Raw genomic sequence first — 23,796 nt, forward strand, 5'->3', positions numbered from 1 at the left:
GAGCCTCTTGTTTTAGTTTCTGCCTGTAGGCAGGGATCAGCAAAATGGAGTCGTGGTCAGCTTTTCCGAAAGGGGGGGCGGGGCAGGGCCTTATATGCGTCGCGGAAGTTAGAGTAACAATGATCCAAGGTTTTACCACCCCTGGTTGCGCAATCGATATGCTGATCAAATTTAGGGAGTCTTGTTTTCAGATTAGCTTTGTTAAAATCCCCAGCTACAATGAATGCAGCCTCCGGATAAATGGTTTCCAGTTTGCAAAGAGTTAAATAAAGTTCGTTCAGAGCCATCGATGTGTCTGCTTGGGGGGGATATATACGGCTGTGATTATAATCGAAGAGAATTCTCTTGGAAGATAATGCGGTCTACATTTGATTGTGAGGAATTCTAAATCAGGTGAACAGAAGGATTTGAGTTCCTGTATGTTTCCTTCATCACACCATGTCTCGTTAGTCATGAGGCATACGCCCCCGCCGCTCTTCTTACCAGAAAGATGTTTGTTTCTGCATGTTAAAAATGTAATTTGATGTGATTGGATTTGAAGGAGTGGAAATTTAGCTAAACAGGTTCTGGATTTCAGGCTAGGTGGGTGCTACACAGTGGTGTAAAGTACTTAAGTAAAAATACTTTAAAGTACTAAAGTAGTTTTTTTGGGGTATATGTAATTTACTTTACTATTTATATTTTTCAATACTTTTACTTCACTATATTCCTAAAGAAAATAATGTACTCCATACATTTTCACTGACACCCAAAAGTACTCCTTATATTTTGGATGCTTAAGCAGGACAGGAACATGGTTCTATTCATGCATACCAAATACTTTTAGACTTTTACTCAAGTACCATTTTACTGGGTGACTCACTTTTACCTGAGTCATTTTCTACTAAGGTACCTTGACTTTTACTCAAGCATGAAAACTGGGTACCTTTCCCACCACTGATACTACAAATCAGAGGTGAAAGCAGTGAAGTGAAGGTCGATGAGAGTTCTCGCTCTTCCATGTATTATGTCTGTCTGAAACAGTGAGTGGGAGAAGACTGGACAGGCTGTCACATTGCACCATCCCTCCCATCTGTCTGTCACTGTCAAAGCCTGGTTAGTGGTACCAGCTGTGCTCCTGCCTGTGTTTGTCGATGCAGCGCATTTGTGTGTGAGGGGGAGGCTAAGACACCCATCTCCAGGGAGGTAACACTGACAAGATGGAGAGCTCCCTGACTCAACCCCTAACACACAACACTCCTTCAGACAAACACACACCACTCCTTCAGACAAACACACAACTCTCCCAGACAAACACACAACACTCCCAGACAAACACACACCACTCCTTCAGACAAACACACACCACTCCTTCAGACAAACACACAACTCTCCTTCAGACAAACACACACCACTCCTTCAGACAAACACACAACTCTCCTTCAGACAAACACACACCACTCCTTCAGACAAACACACACCACTCCTTCAGACAAACACACAGCTCTCCCAGACAAACACACACCACTCCTTCAGACAAACACACAACACTCCTTCAGACAAACACACAACACTCCCAGACAAACACACAACACTCCCAGACATATTATTGAACTCCTCGATAAATGATCAGCTCAATGTCTATTCCACCGAGAAGCCAAATATTGACTCTGGTCTCACACCCGCATTTTCAATAATAGGATATCTCATTAAAAGAGAAAGGTCCAAAGTTCAAGAGCACCCTGTAGGACTGAAATCCTGGGGGGCGGGACGGCTGGAGTAGCTAGCTCAAAGACAGAATGAAAATAAATCAGGCAAGACTTTTCCGACATTTTCTTGTTTATCTTCAAGATCACTTTCACAGGCAGGGTGCCTTGTTCCATTACATCTTAAAAACAATAAAACCTTGGGTGTTTTTTTTTTGTCATGATTTTCAAAATATATATATATATATACACAGTGTAGCAAAGTTCCAGTGTGAAGTTTAATAAAAAATAAATAAAAGACCGTCTCAAAATGACATTGAGTTGGGTGAACACCTGCTAAGTATTGCATCGATATCAAGGGGACATTACATATCAGTTCCTATACCATGCTGAATTATGAAAAACCAGGGTCTTATAGAGGAAAGCACATTACACATTTAGATAGTTCTGCACCATACCCTTTCTAACATGCTTCTCTTGTTAGTCAACTAAAGCATCATGTAATGTGAGCTCTATACGTTACATTTCTACGTACTGAATAAGCCCCGGACTCACAATAAAATCTACTTCCAGGTCAAGGGTGGGTAACTTCCTCTTCCGTGAACAGACAACTCAGAATCTCTTGGCTTTCAAGCAGATGGCTGTACACAACCAGAGGATCAATGTGACGGTGGAGCCTTCAAAAAAGGTAGACATCATCAAGCAATATGCATTTACGCATTTCTACAGATACAGTTCATATAAAATGAGGTGATGAGATGCTCTTGCTTGTGGGTTGAGAGGTTCATTGATGTGCTGTTTGCCAGTCTAGGGCCAGAGTTACAGCATTAAAGTCTTCGCAGTGGACTGTACTTCTCCAGGTCATCACGGCCCAAATGAGGTGAGTGCTTACGTGATATGGGGAATAACGTTACATTGTGCATACCAACAATCCATTGTGTCACTTAGCCAGCTTCACTAGAAGCAGCTCTCCGTAAAAGCCTACAATACAGACCTGTTTTGTGCTAACATTCCACCCCTCACATAACAAACATAGCATGACAAGGAGTGGAACGTTAGCACAAACAGGTCTCTGTTGGTACCCTGGTTAGCTCTTTATGTGATGTCATCAACATGTCACAATAACTAGCCTTCCGGGGGGGGGGGGGGGGTAACGGATGGCATCCCCAACTGGAGGCATATGAGGTCAAGAGGCCAGTGTTGGTTCCATGCCATAACAATAGTATAAAACAATACAACTAAAAGCTGTAGATGGGTACAGAACGTTTAATCTCCTTGTTTGGCAGAGGAACAGCAGCGTGGAGAAAATGTGTCTAACCTAAAAATGTAGTTCGCTCGGATGGGTCAAATTTATGCCTATAGAAACTAAACTTACCTTTCAAAACCTGATGAAACATCCAAAATGTTCATTCACCCAGGCTGATTGCAGTGGTCGTCTCAAACCTCTAAGGTTGGATATAATAACACAATGCTTTTCATGACTCCAACACGTAAGGGGAATAATACCAAATAATAAAAAGGTACGGTTTAAGTCTAGACATGACCTGATATGTGTTAGGTCCTCCTGCTGCCTAGTCTCTTAAAGACATTGACTGATCCTACGTCCATCTGAGCCCCAAAACTCTCTCCTCCTCCAGCCCTGGTGCTGCTGCTGACTTTGGGGCTAGCCAGGGCCAGGCCTGGCCGGGCCTTATTTCTGGTGCTGGTCACCCGGCTGTCCTGGGTGTCGGCAGGCGGTGGGGAGGCAGGGGGCTTGCCCAGTCTCTGAAGCACGCTGAGCTTGGCAGGGGGGAGGCCATCGGGGGAGGAAGAGGACGAGGAGGAGGGAGAATCAGTGGGGGAGTTTGAATTTCCCTCCCAGGCGGCGGAGGGTGGTGGGGGCCAGCTTGGGGGCCACAGGCTCTTTCTTCTGGGAGGATGGGAGTCGCTTGAGGACACCAGCGTACTGTAGGACCGAACCCTCTCCGTCACTATCATCCTCCTCCTCCTCTTCCACTCCGTCTACATCAACCCTTCCTGCCGTTCCCTGCTCCTCCTCCGCGCCGTCTGCTCGGCCCAGACGACTGAACACACCCGTGGCCTGGAGAGAGACGGGCCATGAGAGCAGAGAGGCCATGCCCTGACTAACAATCAACGTCCGTCACACAGACACACATGTAATGTGTCAAAAGTGAGGGCTCACCTTGCTGCTGCCCGTGGTGGTATCTGCCTTGGACTCGGCTCCCAGTCGCTCAAACACAGACATCCGCTTGCTCCCTTTTTATAGGTAAGAGAAACAGAGTTAAAAAGATAAATATACTGTCAAACACAGAAATTGAAAGAGTGGGATGGTGTGTGTGTGGGGGTGGGGGGGTTCTAGTGAGGGATAGGGGTCATCTTTATCATGGTAAGAGATAAAGACATTCCAAGACCCATTTCCTTTAGATGCGTCAGACCATAATGTTAGTGGGATGAGCATTAAAGGGTGTTGAATGATTAGTTTCCTTGGTTCACCGTGGCCAGAAGGTGAGGCCCTACCTTTCTTGGCCTGCTGGGCCAGGATTCGGGCGGTGCGTGCCGTGGTGCCTTTGGGCATGTTGATGATGTACTTGCCTTCCATCTCTGCAGTCACGCGCCGACGCTTCACCGGCAGACCGTTCCCCTCGTCAGCAGGCCGGCTCAGCACTGGGAAAAAGAGAGATAGGATGGCGAGAGAGAGGAGGTGGAAAGAGGTAGAGAAGAAAAAGAATGAGATATTGTGGGATGGAGACAGAGAGAGTCAAGTGTGACATCTATGCTAGGGAGATTTTGCCTCCAGCTACAGCAGATTGAGAGTGAGAGGCCAGTCCACACAGAGGGTGGAAAAGGGGGGTAGCTACCTGCTTTGCCACCTTTGGCCTGTTTGTTGGACACTGTCACAGAGATTGCCCGGTTGTCAGGGTGATGGGTTGGTGTGTTTGGCGGTGAGTCGCGGCTCAAGGCGTTGGCAATCATACGTGTGGCGGCTGCAGAGAAACAGGAGGATTAGAAACATATGGTGAGGATTCTGGCACAGAATGGCTCCCGTGCATTACCCAAGAGGGTGACGCTACTCATTGGCGGTGGAAGGGGCGACTTACACTGTTAAGCATGCTGAGAAAGGCGATACATAAAAGGCAAATCACTGGTATGAAATTCATAACGGTTCATTGTGTTGAACCAAAATACTCACGGGTGTTGGCAGTTCTTCGGAGTTCGGTCTGAACGCTGGACTGTCCTGAGGTTATGGCCTGTGTGGCCATTTTGCACATGTCCTGGAGACGGGAAGGGGAGGTGGGAGAGAGGCAGTATTGGAGTAACTGCTGTCAGAACAGCATTAAAAACAGCAAGTCTTCTGGCAAAGCACCATATCTCTATCGCATGACTTGTAGTGCTGCATTGGAGGAAGTGCTCCCAACATGTGCCCGAAAAGCTCTTTAAATTGTATTTATTTATTTCACCTTTATTTAACCAGGTAGGCAAGTTGAGAACAAGTTCTCATTTACAATTGCGACCTGGCCAAGATAAAGCAAAGCAGTTCAACACATACAACAACACAGAGTTACACATGGAGTAAAACAAACATACAGTCAATAATAGTAGAAAAATAAGTCTATATACGATGTGAGCAAATGAGGTGAGATAAGGGAGGTAAAGGCAAAAAAAAAGGCTGTGGTGGCGAAGTAAATACAATATAGCAAGTAAAACACTGCAATGGTAGATTTGCAGGAGAAAAATGTGCGAAGTAGAAATAGAAATAAAGGCGTGCAAAGGAGCAAAATAAATATATAAATACAGTAGGGGAAGAGGTAGTTGTTTGGGCTAAATTATAGATGGGCTATGTACAGGTGCAGTAATCTGTGAGCTGCTCTGACAGCTGGTGCTTAAAGCTAGTGAGGGAGATAAGTGTTTCCAGTTTCAGAGATTTTTGTAGTTCCTTCCAGTCATTGGCAGTAGAGAACTGGAAGGAGAGGCAGCCAAAGGAAGAATTGGTTTTGAGGGTGAAATGAATGAATGATGCAACAGGTCAGTGATTGTATCTTTCCAGCCATCATTTCTCTAGACTGGTCGAACATGATCTACACAAGCCGTCTCCTTACCTGTCGGTAGACCTGTTTGGCGTGTTTGAGGATGGCAATAATGTCACCGATGACAGTGATGCCCAGGTCCATCATGATCTCCTTACTGAGGTCCATCAGCATGTTCTTCTGGACCCTGCAGAGAGGGTGAGAGAGAAGGAGGTGGGATTGCGAGAGAAAATAGATATTTAATTCCTTCTAATAGAAGAATGGACGAGAATTTATTCGAAATGAATGGAAATGATTCACGACTTCGATAACAAATTTTTACATTTACATTTTAGTCATTTAGCAGATGCTCTTAACCAGTACATACTTTTTCCAGGGATGCAAACAGGTGAGTGCCCAAAAAGGTGACACTTTCTTTTTGCACTGAAACATGCAAAAAAAAAAAAAAAAAAAATTTTTTTTTTTAAAACTCTCCAAGTGGGGAAATACAGGTTTTAACAAAAGCAAACAACAAAGAATATGATCTACATCAGCGGTTCCCAACCACCGGGCCCACGCACGGAAAGGATAATTCATTATAATGTATATATATATTTTTTTTAATCTGTCAAATAAAATAATAATTATATACAATTAGAGGCTATTTGTGCAGTAATTACATTGAACTTGGCGCAGTCTGTTGGTCCTTTTCTCACCACTCTAATATCTGTCACGCCCACAACAGTTTACCGATTCTGGACTTGAGTAACGCGAGCGCACATCGCCGTCTGCGTGAGCTGTGTTGCTCACCAACTACGTTAGTTGACGTGAATAAAAACAAGCAAACGTCGAGATCTTCGGAAGGGCTAAGGAAGATAAAAGGCCCAACGACGATGTCGATAAAGCAGAGACAGCAGAGCCCGAGACAGCAAAAAAAAAAAGAAGCCTCATTCAATAGAAAATATGATGTCCTACCTAAAATATGGCTTTATTGCGACAGGTGACTCGCAGTCCCCTGTGCGTAGTACGTGGATATAGGCTATCCGGGGGGAGATCGCCTGCCAGTGTTTGAGTTACGAGAGCCGCTGCAGAGAATTCTTTCAGGAAATAAAGTCACCACTGGCAGCACATTTCAATGACGAGGAATGGGCCGCAAAACTCGCTTACCCGTGTGACATATTTAACCTGCTCAACGAACTCAATCTGTCACTTCCGGGGGAGAATGACAACTGTCTTTAAGTTGGCAGATAAACGTGGCTGCATTCAAAGCCAAACTGGAACTGTGGGGAAGGCGAGTGGACAGGGGCATATTTGACATGTTCCAAAAATGAGCGGGGATTTTGGGAGACAGACTGGGCCGTCTTTCTCCCAGCTGGTGCGCGATCCCCTAGCTTCGCTGTCAATGGAGTTCGAGCGTTACTTCCCAACCACCAAAAGACCCACGAAGTGCGAAGGAATGGATCCGCGACCCATTTGTGAATGTACCAGGTGAATCGTCCATGTCTGTGCAGAAAGAAGATCAACTCCTTGAGGTTGCAAATGACGGTGGCCTTAAAAGTATGTTTGAGAGAACTTCATCTCTGCCGACCTTCTGGATTTACAATCAAAGCTGAATATCCTGACATCGACAAAAGCATTGAAAACGTTGATTCCATTTCCAACATCCCATCTCTGTGAAGCGAGCTTTTCCGCAATGACGGCAACAAAAAAACAAATTACGGAGTAGACTGGACATAAGGAACAAGGGTGTCACTGTCTCCCATCACCCCTAGATGGGACCGTATTGTTGCCGGGAAACAAGCTCAGGGCTCCCACTGATTCAGCGACATGGTGAGTTGGCATAATTTCAGCCAGAGTACACCTGGCATACCCCTTTTTATCCACTGTATTGAAAGAGGGAAAGTGTGTGTGGTGTTTTTCACAGCTATTGGCATAAGCCAGGCCCAGCTCCAGCTACACTTGATCCCTGAATCTACTTGTTTAAAACATTGCCTCATTTTCACCTAATTCTCTCATTCTGAAAATTAACCACATATTGTAGAGGGAAAACATTAGTTCAGATAGTTCTTTAGCTAGTTAACATTTCACACAGATTGCCAGGGTCCATTAAGCAACTAACGAGTTATAACTTGAGGAACGGCAAGGAGTCATATACCAGTTAATACTATCGCGAGTGAAGACAGCCTTAATTACCTGTTGTCCACAAAAGACACGGCATAGTTGACAGCCAGACCAGCAGGTATCCCGGCATCTTTGAAGAACTGGATCCACTCCGAGGTGGCTGAAAAGACAGAGGGAGGAGCGTTAAAACCAGCTCAAGTAGCTGATTAAAAACAAACACCTTGACTTGAATTGCTTTTGTGTTTTAATATAGCTCTTAAAAGATACTTGTACAAAAGTGATGATCTTAAAACGTATTTTGACAAACCTATTTTTCACTGGCAATACTACAAGCCATACTACACTGACCTTCAAAGTTAAAATTCAAAGCCATCTGATTTGGCTATATCCATATAGTAGTGCGCTCCAATGGAACATTCCAAGTGGAAACCCTGGTGACAGGACCGCGTGCAGAAGTCAGACAGCACATGCTCGACCAGCCAGTTAGGTGTTATTTATAAAACCATGATGGATCGCCTTCTGGTGACAGCGAAATTCCACTGGGGTTCATAGACACATTTGATATTGCCAGTGTTTCCACCAGAACGATAATGTTGCCGTCAAAGCGGATCAGTGATGTGTAAAGGACTTCATTTTACAGTATCAGGCAAAACAACATAGTTATTTAATTAAACTGAGTGGTCTCTGGTTAGCTAACTAGAGGGAGATAACAGGCAGCTAAAGTCAGTCCCAACATGATATAAAGGGACTTGGTTGCAGTGAGTGGGCTACTCGTCGCGAACATATAACATAACTTGCTAACTAAACTAATTAACCAACCGTTCTGTCTAGGATTCATTTCACGATGGCCTGCACGAAACGTATGATAATGAAACTAGGCGACCTTTCGGTAACGTTAGTTGTTAGACTAGTGATCTACCTCCCCTCCCATTACGCTAATGTTAGAACGATACATGTGTAGTTGTGGACTAGCTAACTAGCTACTAGTTGACTTGCTAGCTAGCCAATTTAACAGTAGCTAACGTTCATGTGAATGAAAATGTGAGCTAGATTGACTTCAACTTCGTACCTATCAGTCAACTCGGTGGTGCCAATGATAAACTACTCATCAGTCCCACTTTTGTTTGTGGTAAAAAAAAAAATGTTTTAACCACAAACAAGAATGATGCACGAGCAATTTTGAATAGCTAACGTTATCTAGCTAGCTAAACGGCTAACGTTAGCTACTACATTCTAGTCGGCACTTGAGACCTACACACAATGCTAGCTAGACACATACACCAGTTTCTCTACATTCCGAAAAATAAATATCCTTCATCACTATTCTAAGAATAATTGATAACAATTAAATATTTGAGGAGTCTTTTTAAGCGATCTTCTACATTATCTGGGTCCTTTTATATCACTCACCTGTTGTTACGGACGCCATGTTTACAGAAGAACAGCTGCATCCAGGAGACAGCTCCGTTCGTGACGTAATTTCCGTTGCGTTTCTGAAGTGGCATATTTTCACCACCAGAGTGCAGTGTAAGCCTTCAATCTACTGCCATAAATTGTTCATTTTTTGGAGACATTTCAGTGACGTTACATTTTCTGATAGAGGTGAGGAATGGGGCCACACCGGTGGAGTCTGGTGGGAGGAACTTTAGGACAGGCTCATTTTAAGGGCTGGAATGGAATAAATGGAACCGTAACAAACAGATCAAACATGTGGAAACCACGTTTGACTCTGTTCCATCTATACCATTCCAGCCTCTACAATTAGCCCATCCTCCTATAGCTCCTCCCACCAGCCTCCACTGGGACACACACACACACACACACACACACACACACACAACAAATAACCTTAACAATATGTTGCTGTTTATTGAATGCCATTTTCGACAATAAAGATTTGGAGCGTAATATAAACAGTTACAGAGGGGATCGTTCACTCAGCTTTCACAGTCTATCAACAACAACGATGAGTAAAGCCGCCCCCCCCCCTCAAGTACAATAAGAGAGAATGGAGGAAAGGAGTTAGAATGGGGTGGACACAGAGAGAGAGAGAGAAAAGGGAGAGCGAGAAAAAGAAATATGACCGGTGGACTGTCATAACATCTGGTCCATTTGAAAAAGATCGACAGTACTGTATAATATAATCAGAGGTTAAATTGATTCATTCAGAAACAGAAGCAAGAGAAGGCTATTGAGTATTACATTTCATCAATTATTATACTTATTTTATGCATTGGACAAGTGTGTAGTTATGAAAGCACCATCATTAGATCGATCAGTTGAGTAAAAGTGTTTGTACCACTGATGCAGCACCCTCTCAATATCCTCCAATAAAACCCATTTAGTTTAGGGCCTCAGCTGTTACAAATAGTCTCAATGTCTCGAGTATAAATTTCTGAGTCCATTTTCATTGGTCACTGCTGATCACAACAATGCAACCGTTGTTTCACAGAAAAATACAAACATATGTTTACATATACAGTTTGATTTTCTTTTTCTAGAGAAGGCATTCGAGGAAAATACGAAGGTTCTATTGAAGGAAATAACAGAAATAAGGCATCAAAGGAAAATGCTAAGAAATGGAGTGTTTTGAAATATTTCTTTAAGATTCATATATTTATAATCAAGGTCCACCCCTCAACCTCCACTCAATTAGGTCAAGACCTCTTGGCCCAAACATAGATACAGGGCTATGTGAATGAAAGCTCGCGGTACAGTTTATAACAGGGGCTGAAAATCACAGCAATACATGGTCACACTGGACACATAGCGTAGCAGAAAGAGAGTGCCAGAAGACTTCTGCGTAAATTAAGTTCTTCAGATGATTTGCTACATGTCTGCCTCCGACGATATGACTGCTGCCTCTCAGAGTCTCCATTTCAGTACATAACATCGTACGTTTGCAACCCATGGGGAAAACAAATTGTTTGTCATTCACAAAAATGGTCAAAGACCTCTTGTCTGTTCCAGTCAGTCTTATATCAGGTATTTGTATGAAGGCAGGTTCACTGATGTGACAAAGTTACTGAGTTTATGTCATCGTTTCTACATGTGTCCATGGCCCATCTCTACTTGGATTGTTAGGAAAGGAACGTCCAAAATGACTTAATCCTCTCAGTTCTCTCCCTCAATCCTCCTCTCTCTATGTCTCTTGTCTTTACCTTTCGTTCTCTCTCTGCCTCTGTCTGTAGGCCTCCAGTGACGGTGTGAATAAACAAATCACACGAGGGAGGTGGTGTGAAGGCAGTATTGGCCACCAGCCTAGACACTGCATAAAATGCCATTTCCGGAGATGAGAGAAGGGTAGAAGAGAAGGGGGGGTTTGACAGTGAGCAAGCATCTGCAGTGCGGACAGACACTCTCTCTGTCTGTGTGTGTGTGTTTGGGGTCTATATAACGGACACCTTAGATGGTACAGATTAGAAAACGAGTCTTATGTGAACTGGACCTCATTTCCTGATCTGTCCAGTGCTGACATAAGAGCGTATTCCTCTTCCTAACCGGGTTTCCAGGCTCAGACAAAAATGACATAACGTTCTCTGAGAGAATGCACGGTTGGGATTCAAGAAATCAATGCGACACCTGTTTTAAGGGTGTGAAATAAGAAGAATATCGTCGGCATGAATATTCAAAACATGCTCTCGTTCAGTGAAAGAACCACGGCATTGTTGTTTTTGTCCAACTCTGGAGACTCTGTGAGCGCTGTTGATGGAATAGGACCCATGGACCTCATCACTGATAAGACTTGTTGTAAGTGAACCTGCCAGAATAGGATGTACAGGGCTATGTGAATGAAAGCTCGAGGTACAGTTTATAAGTTCATCTGATGTACTACAGGTAGCGGCACAAAACCGTTCCGTACACGTGCCATCTATCAGCATAAAACCCATTTCACACATCATCAACAATGCCATGGTAGGTTCATGGAAGGAAATGAAAAGGCAATGACGTTCGTCATTCAAAAAGGGCATACGAGGCCTGTCCCTTGTCTTACCAGTTGAAGCCTGGCACGTCAGTTATTTTGGAGGGGCCCTCTTTTGAATTCAACAACTAAGACTTTAGCCCGTCTAATGATAAGCCAAACATATTTTCTTGTTGTTATATTTCAACAATAACTACTATGAGGTGAATATTTTAAAGAGAGCAACTCTCAAAAAGCTCTCCAGAAATGTCTGTCGATTTGAATCGCATGATAACTACTTTATTGAACAAAAATGCACACTAGACTCTAACAAACTTCTCAACAAAAAACATTCAATTAAAAAATGATTTGCATCATTAATACTTTAATATGTATTTTTTACATTCAATTCATATTAGTTTCCTCATTTTGGGTCCGAAGGGGACTAAGTGGTGACATTAAGCTTTGGTGGTGTAGGCATTGGGACTGACCTCGCACAGGCAAATGTAAAAGCAAAAAGGCAATAGTACCACCTCAATAATCTCATCATACTGACGAGCCGCAGTACATGCAGTATCACGTGTTAGATATAGTTATCATGAATAATGTGCTTTATATATAAAACATATGAGCACAGGCAGTGGTAATGTGCGTCATATTGAGGGAATGGTTAAGTACAGTCATCTATTATAATTCTTTGTTCTTTTAGAAAAATATCCATTTTAAAACCAGCCTCAACAACCACCTCTGTTTCTTCATTTGACAAAAATATCCAATTTTTATATTTTCAAACATTCATACTTTACAATCATTGTACATACACTTCGATATACATATCTTCTGTATGTATATGCGTATGCTTTTAAGTATACTTTTGACACATATAACATTTTATGATAGTGCACATGCCTCTGAAGTTGCCAAACATAATATTTAAAAAATCAAATAACAACACAATACAATAATAATAGTAACATTAAGGCGGAAACCACCCCTGAAAGAACAAAAACATCCGGCTTCGGCAACACAGGTAAGAGCGGAGGACAAAACCAAACATTATTTTTTTTTTATACATAAAACATAACAAGTGTCACTTGAAAATGAAAAGGAACAAATTCACAGGCAAATGAAGAACACATACTCACAAACACCCCCTCCTCTCGTCTCCTCTGTGTGTCCGGCCTCTGTATATTGTGCTCTAACATCGTGTCAACCTCAATCAAAAGAAAGAAAGAAGCGGGCCAAGTGGCTCAGAGTGGGATACACTCACAATAAATGCACCTCCCACTAGGAGAGGAAGAGAGGCCGCTCATCCCAATGTTCAGAGGTTGGTTGAATATTCCTTTTAAAAGTATCTTTAAAATTTTTTTTAAAAAACATAATGGTTCACATCTGATACCAATAAACTCATGTCTGACAAAAAGCTCTTTACCAAAAGGACATGCCTTTCTCAATGTTTTTTTTTCTTCTTTTCAATCATGACATTTTCGCTGTCAAAGGTAAGACTTAAAAACGACAACAGAGAATACTTGGTGATAAAGGAGGGGGGAAGAACATTGTACACAATAGTATCAGTAACGAATGAAGGACAATTCAGATGCTTGAAAGCGACGGTATGAGTATTTGTGTGGGCCCAGGGTGAAGAGACTCTGCAGTATGGCAGCGGTACTATGCCAGTAAGAGGTAACCCATCCACACAGTTGGCAAGAGCTGGATTTTTTGGGGGGGCGTTTTAAAATTCAATTTAGGTTTAAGAGTACAGGGGGCTCATCCTTTGTCTCTGCCAAAGTTTCAGCTCTCCCTCTAGACCTCTACCTCGGCTAAAGCCTCTTCTCTCACTCTCCTGCCGTCCTCATCTCACCAGCGCAACACAAGTCTCATTTCATCTCCATCGTTTCAACATCCAACAATGGCTCAGGAGAAGAATGAAAAGAGTCACAACCCTTTTGCATTTGTGTCCATCCTATTTTGTGTCTTTTCAATGTGTTTTTTTGTTTTGTTTTGTTGCTTTGTTTTTTTTTAAAGCTCTACTTTGAGCGAAACACTCCAGGGCTCCTCAGTGGGGGGTGCGTCCGTGTCCATGTGGGGGGGACGAGGGGGACGTGTGAGGTGGGCCGGCGCTCAGTCAAGGTCCCAGGGTCTGGAAGGGCTCTGCGTGCTCTCAGGGTTCGAAGACTTCAGAGAGAGAGAGACAGAGAGGAGAGAAACAAAGATGGAGAGATGGACGAAGAGTAGACGGCAGGATAAAAAGAGAGAGAGCCAAATAGCTGGAGGCTGTGACGCCCTCCCCTTTCCAAGTCACAACTAACGACGAAGAAGCAAGAGGAACCGAGAGGATGAGGAAGGCAGGAGGGGAGAGCAAGAGCTCAAGCAGTCTGGCCTCACAAAAGAAGACCCAAACCTAAGTCATTCTTCCCTATTTCCGCTTGCACAAATACATTCAGCATGAAGAGGAGGGGTGAAGAAGATGAGAGCAGGAGCAGTGAGAGAGGAATAACCGACAGAGGGAACGACGGGGAGGACAAGTGTGCCTGTTGGATCGCAGGTGAGCATGTTTTCTATTTACTGTGTGCACTGTACGTGCACGTCACAAGACGTTGAAAGATTCATTGTGAATTAACCTGGGTATGATGTCGGAGAATGTTTTCACAGATCGACTGACAACTCAGAGCCCAGAGTTTCGGACTCAATTTGAATTCACTTTAAATACTTGATGAGTTATATTTAGTTTCCTCATGAGGACAATGGTGTGCACTAAATGCTATGTGGTCAAACTTTGCTTGATGTCATGTTTACTTGGTCTGAATGTGTGCGATTTTTGTATGGCTCATTATATAATGTATGTTCATCCATGTTGTTGACCTCGTCTACCATGAGCAACTGTTTTTTGCCGTATATAAGTGATTGGCGTAGGGGCGCGCGCGCATGGTGTGTGTCTCTGTCGGTCAGTCAGAGCGCGAGCAGCGAGGGCGAGTTCAGGGAACCAGAGGACTGCTCGCTGCTGCTGTTTCTCTGGTTAGCGCTGACCCCGCAGGCTCCCTCTGGGTAGCTGAACACAAATGAAGATGTGTATGAAGGGTTGTAGCTGCCAGCGGCCGCGCCATCATGGTGACCACCACCCCCACCGTCGGCCACCAGGCACGGCCCACCCGGCGCAGGCTCGCTTGAGCCATAGAAAGAACTAGAAAATGCTACCTCCTGCATCATCCCCGGGTGCGGATTAACCTGCTGCTGCGGTTGAACCTGTTGCTGCGGATGAACCTGCTGCTGCGGTTGAACCTGTTGCTGTTGTCGCTGCTGCTGATGCTGCGAAGTAGAAGGCTGCGAGCTGTAGGCGGGAGGCAGGTAGAAAGTGTCCTCCACAGTCAAGCCCACAATGGAGACGGGGGCCTGTTGGGGCAGTAGGGGCTGATGCTGGAGCTGTGTGGAGCCTGAGGCCTGCTGCTCCTGGTAGGGGATCTTGCAGCTGGGCTCGTGAGCCACCAGGACAAACTCCAGGCGCTCCTTCTCCTTCTGCAGCTCAGAGATTTCAGCCTCCAGCTCAGACTTCTCATCCTCCAGGATGTCGGTCTCCTGTGGAGGGAAGGAGGACAGGCGAGAGATAGGATTCAAAGAGCTGTATTGTCTAACCCTCTATGTCTATGGAGATGGATGCATGGCTATCTTTCTAGATATAGATAGGCCTACATGTTTCCTCCTTGGAATAGATAGCATAGCCTATGCTAGGACTGGTAAATTAGACTATAACAACTGTAGGCACAATAGACTTTCACAAGCACTATAATCATCTTTGCTCACTTCAACTTCTGTTAATAACCAGCCACTTAAATAACATTGTGTTCCTATTACTCACATACACAGTCATTACCATAAGCCTAGTAATGTAGCGTAACACACTGTATATAATTATTACCATAAGTCATTTTGACAGTAAGAACCCCAGCCAAGCTCACCCCTTGCAGTCGGTCAGTGAGTTCGCGTCGGCGGTTTCGGCATTTGGCGGCTGCCAGCTTGTTCCTCTCGCGCCGAACACGCCTCTTCTCCTGCTCCTCTGGAGTCAACTGGAGGAAAAGAATAAGGAGAGATTAAAACAAACCCAAACTTGGTCTTTGCCTCTATCTCGCTAGCTTAGAATAACAGATATCTCATCAGATACAGTATCGTTAAAAAAAATGTGGTGAATGTGTTAACTCTTGCTGTCTACCCATTCTACATATAAAGATTGACACACAGGGCATACACACACACTTACAAACACACCAACATCTCCATCGTCACTCACAGACTCGTCTCGTACACGGCGACTACGAGTCCTAGACTGGCGGATGGGGCCCGGGGCTGGGCCTTGCCCCGGGGTCTCAGAGCCTGCGGGAGTAAAACCTGAGCCAGAGGAATAACTGGGCCCTGGCAGATCATAAGGGTCTACCAGGGACACAGACTGGGTCCCACTTTGGCCAGAGGCCTGGGACGAAATGAGAGTTGGCTGCACCATCCACTGCAGGTCCTGGCTGCTAGTGATGGCTGTGACTGTGGGCACAAAGGAGCCTGGCATATCCACTCCTCCACTGCCTACCCCGTCCCCGCCTCCAGCAGACACACAATCCTGGAACACACAGAGATGGAGGGGTTAGGCCTGAACACAGACAGAGAAATGTGATGCTGCTATACAATGCAACGACAACAAAGTGTCTTGCTCTTTAAACATTGCTTTGTGAACGACTTAGATGTTGATTTCCTTGAACATAAGAGGGTAGATATCACAGCAGAAGATGGCATAGCCTTGATGTCCATAAGACACACCCTTTAGGGCACAGTTTGACGCACCCATTCTAATTGCAAGTCATCTATAAACAAACGTTGAATAAAATTCCACCATTGCAAACATTTACCATGTGGATAAGAAGCTGACTGGTATAATGCATTATGATACTGTTATAAATGCATTGTATGTCCCCCTTATAATGTCTTATTATGATCTCATTATGATCCTAACTTAATAACAACAATTCATTTAAATGTGTTAAAATGTAACACATGTATAACCCTTATAATAACATCATGAAGGCTCATACAAGCTTACAATAAGTAATAAAGCTTATCAGGAAATTTCACTCTTATGGAATGATTGAATGCCAGTGAGAGTTGGAGTCTCCCAAAATCCCTGCAGAACAACGTTATAAATAGATCACTGCAATAATAGATTTAGGTGCCCAAATCTATCCTTGGCTCTCTGCTTTAATTAGAACTGAGACGAGCAGTGATGCCGTAGTAAACTCGGAATACATTAATATTCATATCAAAGCGTGTAAGGCAAGGGGGCATGCAGCTTTGAGGAGACCGCCTAAACCAATCAACTCGCTCAAAAAAAGTCCCCCCTCCTCCTTCCTCCTCCCCGGCGTTCCCTTAGCAACGCAACGTAACACTCCAAAATAGAACGCATTTACGTCACAGCAAGCCCTGAACTGGGAGCGTGGAGAGAAGCGAGCAAAGGCGGGGTATTTTTGTGCATACGTAGGAGAGTGCCAAAACGATGTCATCCGTTGCGCGGGGCGCTGTAAACCAACCACCAAAGACAGTACACGTTGCTAGTAGCATTGGCAAAGCCTGAGTCCGAGATCATGCCGGTCGGCAGCCTTTATTTCAATTAAGTTCAAGTCCCTGTAATTTTCCAGGACATTAGCAGCATATCTTTAGCATTGTTGATGCGACGTGAAAGGGAAATGTTCTTGCCTTTCCCTATCATAGAACCTATGTAATAACAAGCTTATAATAATGATGATACTCAGGTTGATAAATCCAAACTCTGCATGGTTGAACTCTAATGCGACAAGGTATAACTGCACCAGCATTTGCAAATGCTACTGAACTGTAAAGCATCATATGAAATCATTCGAAACTCAACCCATATTCCTGGAATACAGCCCACGGCACCATCATCATAAACAACATACATCAGACTTCATGCATTATTATATAAACATCTGTCAAATGAAATGTTGCCTCAATATTATAATGATAAACTTTCGGAAAGTGGGCGGAAAGGACACATAAGCTCGCTTTCTCGAATCCTTGCTCAAAGTTAAGACATTGGACTTATTGGACCTACCTGTGAGGCACTGGCCGGCGGGCTCCCGAAGGAGTCCACGGAGGAAAGGTACTGAGACTCAATAGACGGGGACGAACTTCCGCGGGAGATGGTATCAAAGTCACCGGGGAACCCTTGGAACATTACCCCGGAGGAGCCGAGTGAAAAACCTATAGTTCCCGGAATGAGTGTGACGTCACCTGCAGTTCGAGCGCACACACATGGGCAAGGGGAGAGAGGGGAGACAGCTGTCAGTTTGCTGTCATTGAAATGCAATCTCATGTATCTAAGATAGGGTCAACAGTAAACATGCATAACTGGAAACCTTGCTTTACGTGTAGCCTACATGTATATCGGAAATAACGTAATAAGAACCGTGTTGCTGCATTATCTAACATTCATGTTAAGAAAGTATTTTACCGTTAATGTGTTCCTTATTCTGCTCCGGTAAGATGCTCTTGGTCTCTTTCCAAAAAAGTTGCATGAAGAAGAAAATCCAGTTCGCTGCAATGGAAACAGTCCTTACGTTCCGGATTTTAAAAACTCATTGATCCAATTCAGAGTCCGCTAAAATATGTCCTTTGTCCGTTTTTCCAATGTGCAATTATAGATCCATGTAAAAGTCCACTATGGATAAACTGATCAGCGATATAAAGTCTCGGCCCACAGAAGCGAGTCTTGTCTTATGAATGAATCCATGGAGTACGAGCGAAGCATTGTAAAGGACACGAAGTCCCGCCTCGGAGTTCCGCTGACGTACGTGCCCATTTATGGGGTTATGTTTTTGTTTGGTATCCTTGGTAATGACGTTTAGCTAGGGATTCCCTCTCCCACAGAAACGGTACAGCAGACGAGAATAGAAAATGTTACTAACACAGCCACGAAATATTTCTAACCAGTAAACATTTTCGGATAGTAAATTTAATGAAACAACAAGTTTTAGTGTGCACGTAGCCAAATGATGTATTGTAAAAGCAGATGAAATGATCATCCAAATGCACTTGTTCTTAGTATTTTGGAGGTGTCTGCTCATGTAGACTAATAATTATTTTCTACTCAGTAAAAAAGCCTAAATATTGTAGAGTTAAGCTCCAGATCAGGTAAAACTTTGAGGGCTAGTTTGGCCCATTGCCTAATGAATATGTTCATGAATAAGACAGGCAAGATTATTAATGTACAGACTGTCTGCCTCGTATATATATATATATATCATTCATCTTTGCATAGGCCTAAAGAGATGAATAAATATATAAATGAATATAGATCTTGCATGTAGGTTAGCAGATATATAGCCTAGTATATACTGTAGGCTAAAGCCTAGTGACAATGAAATGGGATATTACTGACATTACTTCTAAAGGTACATCAATGAACGTGCTGGCACTATTCAAGTAGGCGTATTTAGACCGGTTGTCCATTATAAACATATACACATTCCATTGTCGATTTCTTACGCAATTGTGTTGGTTTGACATCGCTCACAAGAGGAAGGAAACCCACCAGGCAAAGAGAGGAAATCCTCTCGGATAAACTTTCTCACGGACACGCCCTCGGGAGTTCCCTTTCTTGAAGAGGCCGTGGAATCCCTCGTTCTAGAACGGGATCATCTGCTGCTGGGATTTCGACAGGTTTTTCGCGCTGGCAAGTTTGAACGCATACATTTATTGTTCTTTATCGTTGCATCAAATATCATCAATATGAGTTTATGAGCTGGTCTTTTAGACTGAAATGGAGAAGGTCGAGCCAAAGCATGTGAAGCAATAAGCAAGTGTTTTTGGACTTCCATCCGACATGTGTTTCTATGAGTAGAGCATCTTCAGGCAACTCATCTATGGACGGTGAGTCTATGCACTCATCTAGAAGATGGCAAGATAGACTATGTGTTATTCATGAGCGTGGTGTGTGAAATGTGCAGAGGGCGTCGCTGATCAATGATTCTGTTGTCAATTTTTTTTCCCCACACAAGTTCCCAGAATAACAACGAGGGGTATTCTTTATTCGAGAGTCTCCAAACGTTTTACCAGAAAATATGTAAACAGATTGAAGCAGAGCGTTCCGACACGGATCGTGGGCAGTAGTGACGGAAATACACTGCTGTCACTGCAAACATCATCCTCTGTCGAACTGTATATAAACATGATTGATTTTCGTTTCTGTAGCCTGCTCCTCTCTACGTAAAGACCCCAATGGGAATATGGCAGGTGGGAGGAGGTGTGTGAGGGAGTGTGTGTGTGTGGGGGGGTAAAATGTCGTAAAATGTCACCGAGGCAGGCATGTTGTAGAATACATCGGTGTGTAAAATGACTGGGAATAGTGGGGATAACAACAATTAGTCAGCACTACAACGTCACCGATGAGGAACGTTCTGTACTCTGTCGGTGCTCAATCGCAATGAATAATCCGTACAGATGGTCCATGGTAAACTCTGAGGTCATAACAATACCGCGTACATGTACCTACCTACACAGGAGAGCAGCAAGTTTTGTATTATATTAGAGGAAGGAGGTTCATAATCCAGAAAAAAGAAGATCAAGAAGATAGGACTGGCGGGCTATTATTGAGATCAATAGCATACCTTACATTTCACATTCTTATTGCACTGACTAACAACGACAACAACCACAACTACCATTAAGCTGTTTAAGAAAGGAAAAGGTCGTTGAATTGAGGGATAGTTGGCATGGACTGTGGCGGCAGGTAGCCTAGTGGTTAGATCGAACCCCGAGCTGACAAGGTCAACATCTGTCGTTCTGCCCCTGAACAAGGCAGTGCCATAGGCTGCACTGTTCCTAGTCCGTAATTGTAAATACGAATTTGTTCTTTACTGACTTGCCTAGTTAAATAAATAAAAAGCATCTGCAAACAGCAATTCCCTTGTCATAAACACATCTGCACTGCAAGCTGAGGCTAGCTAGACATAAACAAGAAAAGCCAAGCTGTGTATAGTATGCATACATATATAATCAACGAGACTTGTCTATGTTATATAACGGCTAAAACAAGACTACATCGGTTTTACAGACCAACCATGTGCTTACAATCCCTTTCTCACCACAATCCCTTTCTCACCACGTCTGCTGCATGTTTGTACAGCGTTGCGTTGCCGTGGAGATACAGTTCCAACACGCCTGACGTAGAGACGTAGAACTGTTGTCTTTTTTTGTTTTTGTTGCCTGGCAACCGGTTTCCGCAGTAACCAGTTATTGAGTGACAGGGCAGGGGCAGAGCAGTAGTTGAGGCAGGAATAACATGGCTGACTGAAATTGAGCTTTTCCTCGCAACCACTCGTTTAACAGCTCATTTTGCGTGTTTTAAAGTTTGTGTTATAGCCCTGCCATCTCCGTTTACAAATACGTTAATGGTTTTGCATGCATACATCTAACTTGTAGTCGTGTGAAGCGTCGGGAGAAACTAGCTACAACAACGCAGCATAGCAAGCATTCTAGCTAGCCTAGCTACAGCAAGCTAAATTGTCCCCCAACTTGCTTTTCACGAGATTCCTCTTGGTTGCAACTCGTGGCTAATTGGTTTGGTCGGGAATTAATTTCTGCAAAATAGTGTACATTGAAATAGTGTACATTGTTCTGCCTAGGAAGTTAGCCATTCAGTTGTCATCTGCATCCAAGAGTTGTTAATACTAATTTTCATGCAATAAAATATGTTAGGGACATTTCTCCTGCTTTATAGAGATGTGGTGGTTTTGAAGTTCATGCAGAAGTGTCGAATAAAAATCTGCTAGAAGTCTACGTGGTGCAAAATTACTGAGGTCTTACTACATTGACTGCCACTTATTGCACAATATTGTTATCCAACATATGAATACTGCTATACCACAAGGTCATAGTTGGCTATATTATTTGACTATCATTCACCATTTTCTTAAGCAAATGACTGAGGCTGAACTGGTATTGTAAGCTATTCAGGGAAACCGGTTCTTAATAAAATACAAATCTCAAAATATATTTGATAAGAAAATTACCCACATTTTTGTTAGTTGTTTCTCATATGTGCCCTGTTTAGCCTGGTCCCACGATCTAGTATGGTTCTTTTATGGACCCATAACAACAGTCTAAAAGAGTTTTCTAAAACACACACACACACACCTTGGATCAGCCTATGACCTGTTTGTGTGCACTAGAGACTTGCAACGTGGAAAACAAATCAGTATGAACCACCATGCAGTTTACTTTTTATTATTCTCCTAATGTTATAGTTTTACAGTATACTCCTTTTGGTATCTAGTGTACCAAAAGCATTTGAGACCGTCTCATTGATATCAGGTAGCCTAAATGCCAAATGTATAGCAATATACACCACAGGGGTGTTACAAGTGCTATATAAACCTGCATAACTGTTGAGATTTTACATTTTCAATCAGTGTCTGAGTTCATGCATTTTGCATTCCAGAGGTACTAAATTTGTAATGAACCAGTAGATCTGTCTTGTGCCTCAGTGTGGTTTGTTTCGCTTGTCCCTGCGTATTTTCGGGAAGCTGCTAATTTGCTAACATGAGGCCTGTGCCTGTTTCCTTGAGGGGCGGGGCATTTTTCCCCAGTCTTCCTGACCCAAATATTTGTTACCAGGCAACAGCCAGGCCCGTCCCACTCCAGAATGGTGTTGTTTACACCCCTTCTGTCTGCTCACCCCGACAACATTGCATAATCCTTCTCACAGACTTTCCCCACTGAAATAAGTTTGACCTGGATTTTTTTGCTCTCCAACACACCACAACCCCCACCCCCTCCTGTTAACCACATAAATATAGCTAACTTTATCTCCAAAGCTCTCTCAACCTTTTCCTTCTCTGTCTGTTGCAGCTACTCACTTGTTTTGCGGGACAAAAGTTCTGCAGAATAGTTCAGGACTTTGAGGCAGGCAGGTTACAGGGCTATTGCTTGCTTTGGGGGTTAGCTCTTGGCTACACAGTTGTATGGCAGTAAGTATTTTTCTGATATAAGGGAGAAACTCTGCCCCTACAACCTCTCCTTCTCTCCGTTCCTAGTCCGTCAAATCCAGTAATTATTTCTTGGCAGCATAGATGGGCCATTGCCTCAGCCTAAGCAAACATGACTTGTATTTGTTATATTAACTGGGATATAGCAGAAATGAATACCATTGGCCGCTTGAGCGAAACTTCTATGAGCTCACAATGACCCTCAAACTTTTGAACCTGTGGACTTCTCCTTTTTCTGTTTGTTAAAACCTGTTAACTTCCCCCTTTTTCTGGCTAGTTGCTTTAATACATATGTCAAACTATGATATATTACCACTATGTTGAACACTCCCCCTGTTTAGTGTTGACCTATTATTAAAACGTTGCAACTATCGGAGGTATGTACTGGAAAGAGTAACGTCTCTACCTCACACTTCCATAACTACAGTTAAGTAGGTATCATGTCTCCACACTCTGTTTATCTGGGGAGGGAGACGGGGAACCCCTGTCCACCTCTGTGTGGCGGTATCTCGCAAAACACTCAGTCGTGCCTGGAAACATCTGGAACGCCTGGGAGCAGAATGAGGTCATACCGCTACCTCCTTCCTGCACTCTCTCTCTCTCACTGTACAGCTGTCTGGGTTGTGTTATACTTGGACCACAGACCAGGGAGTGTAAAACAAAGGATTTGCAAGGGCTAGGACTGAAATAACTTGATTAACTAGACCTATCCTTCCTCTGCTCCTCCTGCGTCGCTCTGTGGTCAGTGTGTTCAGACAGACAAATAAACAGACAGCCAGGGTCATTAACTTTTACTTTCTCTTGTGGTAGATAATGAACTCAGAATGCTGGAGTGAGACAAGTGTTAAAGCAAATATTCACCTATTTTGAATGTTATATCGTTTTTGTGCATCTCTTAGTGATGCTCTATCGATTACCGGGGTAATTTCCTGTTTTCATGTGTATCCGAGCTATTCACCCTTCAAGCAGGCACAAATACAGCCAGGATGACGAGTTTTGTATAGTACGACCCCGGGAATCGATAGAACATGGCTCAGAGATGCACA

General features: G+C 43.5%; 2 protein-coding genes and 1 long non-coding RNA gene across 4 annotated transcripts in view; 1 reads left to right on the forward strand and 2 right to left on the reverse strand.

Annotated features, from left to right (window-relative positions):
• Nucleotides 1–721: 721 nt before the first annotated feature.
• Nucleotides 722–23,796, forward strand: part of LOC135573997 (uncharacterized) — a 42,405-nt gene continuing 19,330 nt past the window's right edge. The window contains exons 1-3 of one of the 2 annotated variants that reach the window (XR_010465100.1): nt 722–2,373; nt 2,492–2,565; nt 14,156–14,256. This is a non-coding gene — a long non-coding RNA (uncharacterized LOC135573997). The remainder of the gene's footprint in view (nt 2,374–2,491; nt 2,566–14,155; nt 14,257–23,796) is intronic. The other variant, XR_010465101.1, reaches the window with a different exon arrangement.
• LOC115137101 (uncharacterized protein C19orf47 homolog) lies at nt 1,945–9,271 on the reverse strand. The gene is given in 9 exon segments (XM_029673157.2): nt 1,945–3,525; nt 3,527–3,765; nt 3,868–3,941; nt 4,203–4,349; nt 4,544–4,669; nt 4,876–4,957; nt 5,783–5,897; nt 7,883–7,970; nt 9,221–9,271. Coding segments are annotated over 9 exon segments (1,176 nt in total). The 5' UTR covers nt 9,240–9,271; the 3' UTR covers nt 1,945–3,239.
• On the reverse strand, nt 12,064–18,842 carry LOC115137100 (protein FosB-like). Its single transcript, XM_029673152.2, has 5 exons — nt 18,217–18,842; nt 17,818–17,996; nt 15,964–16,314; nt 15,665–15,772; nt 12,064–15,284 (listed from the first exon to the last, which is right to left on the reverse strand). The coding sequence occupies exons 1-5, from the start codon at nt 18,278–18,280 to the stop codon at nt 14,661–14,663; spliced, it is 1,326 nt and encodes a 441-aa protein (XP_029529012.1). The 5' UTR covers nt 18,281–18,842; the 3' UTR covers nt 12,064–14,660.

The sequence above is a fragment of the Oncorhynchus nerka genome, linkage group LG11 (genome assembly GCF_034236695.1).
Source record: "Oncorhynchus nerka isolate Pitt River linkage group LG11, Oner_Uvic_2.0, whole genome shotgun sequence".
Classification (NCBI taxonomy): Eukaryota; Metazoa; Chordata; class Actinopteri; order Salmoniformes; family Salmonidae; genus Oncorhynchus; species Oncorhynchus nerka.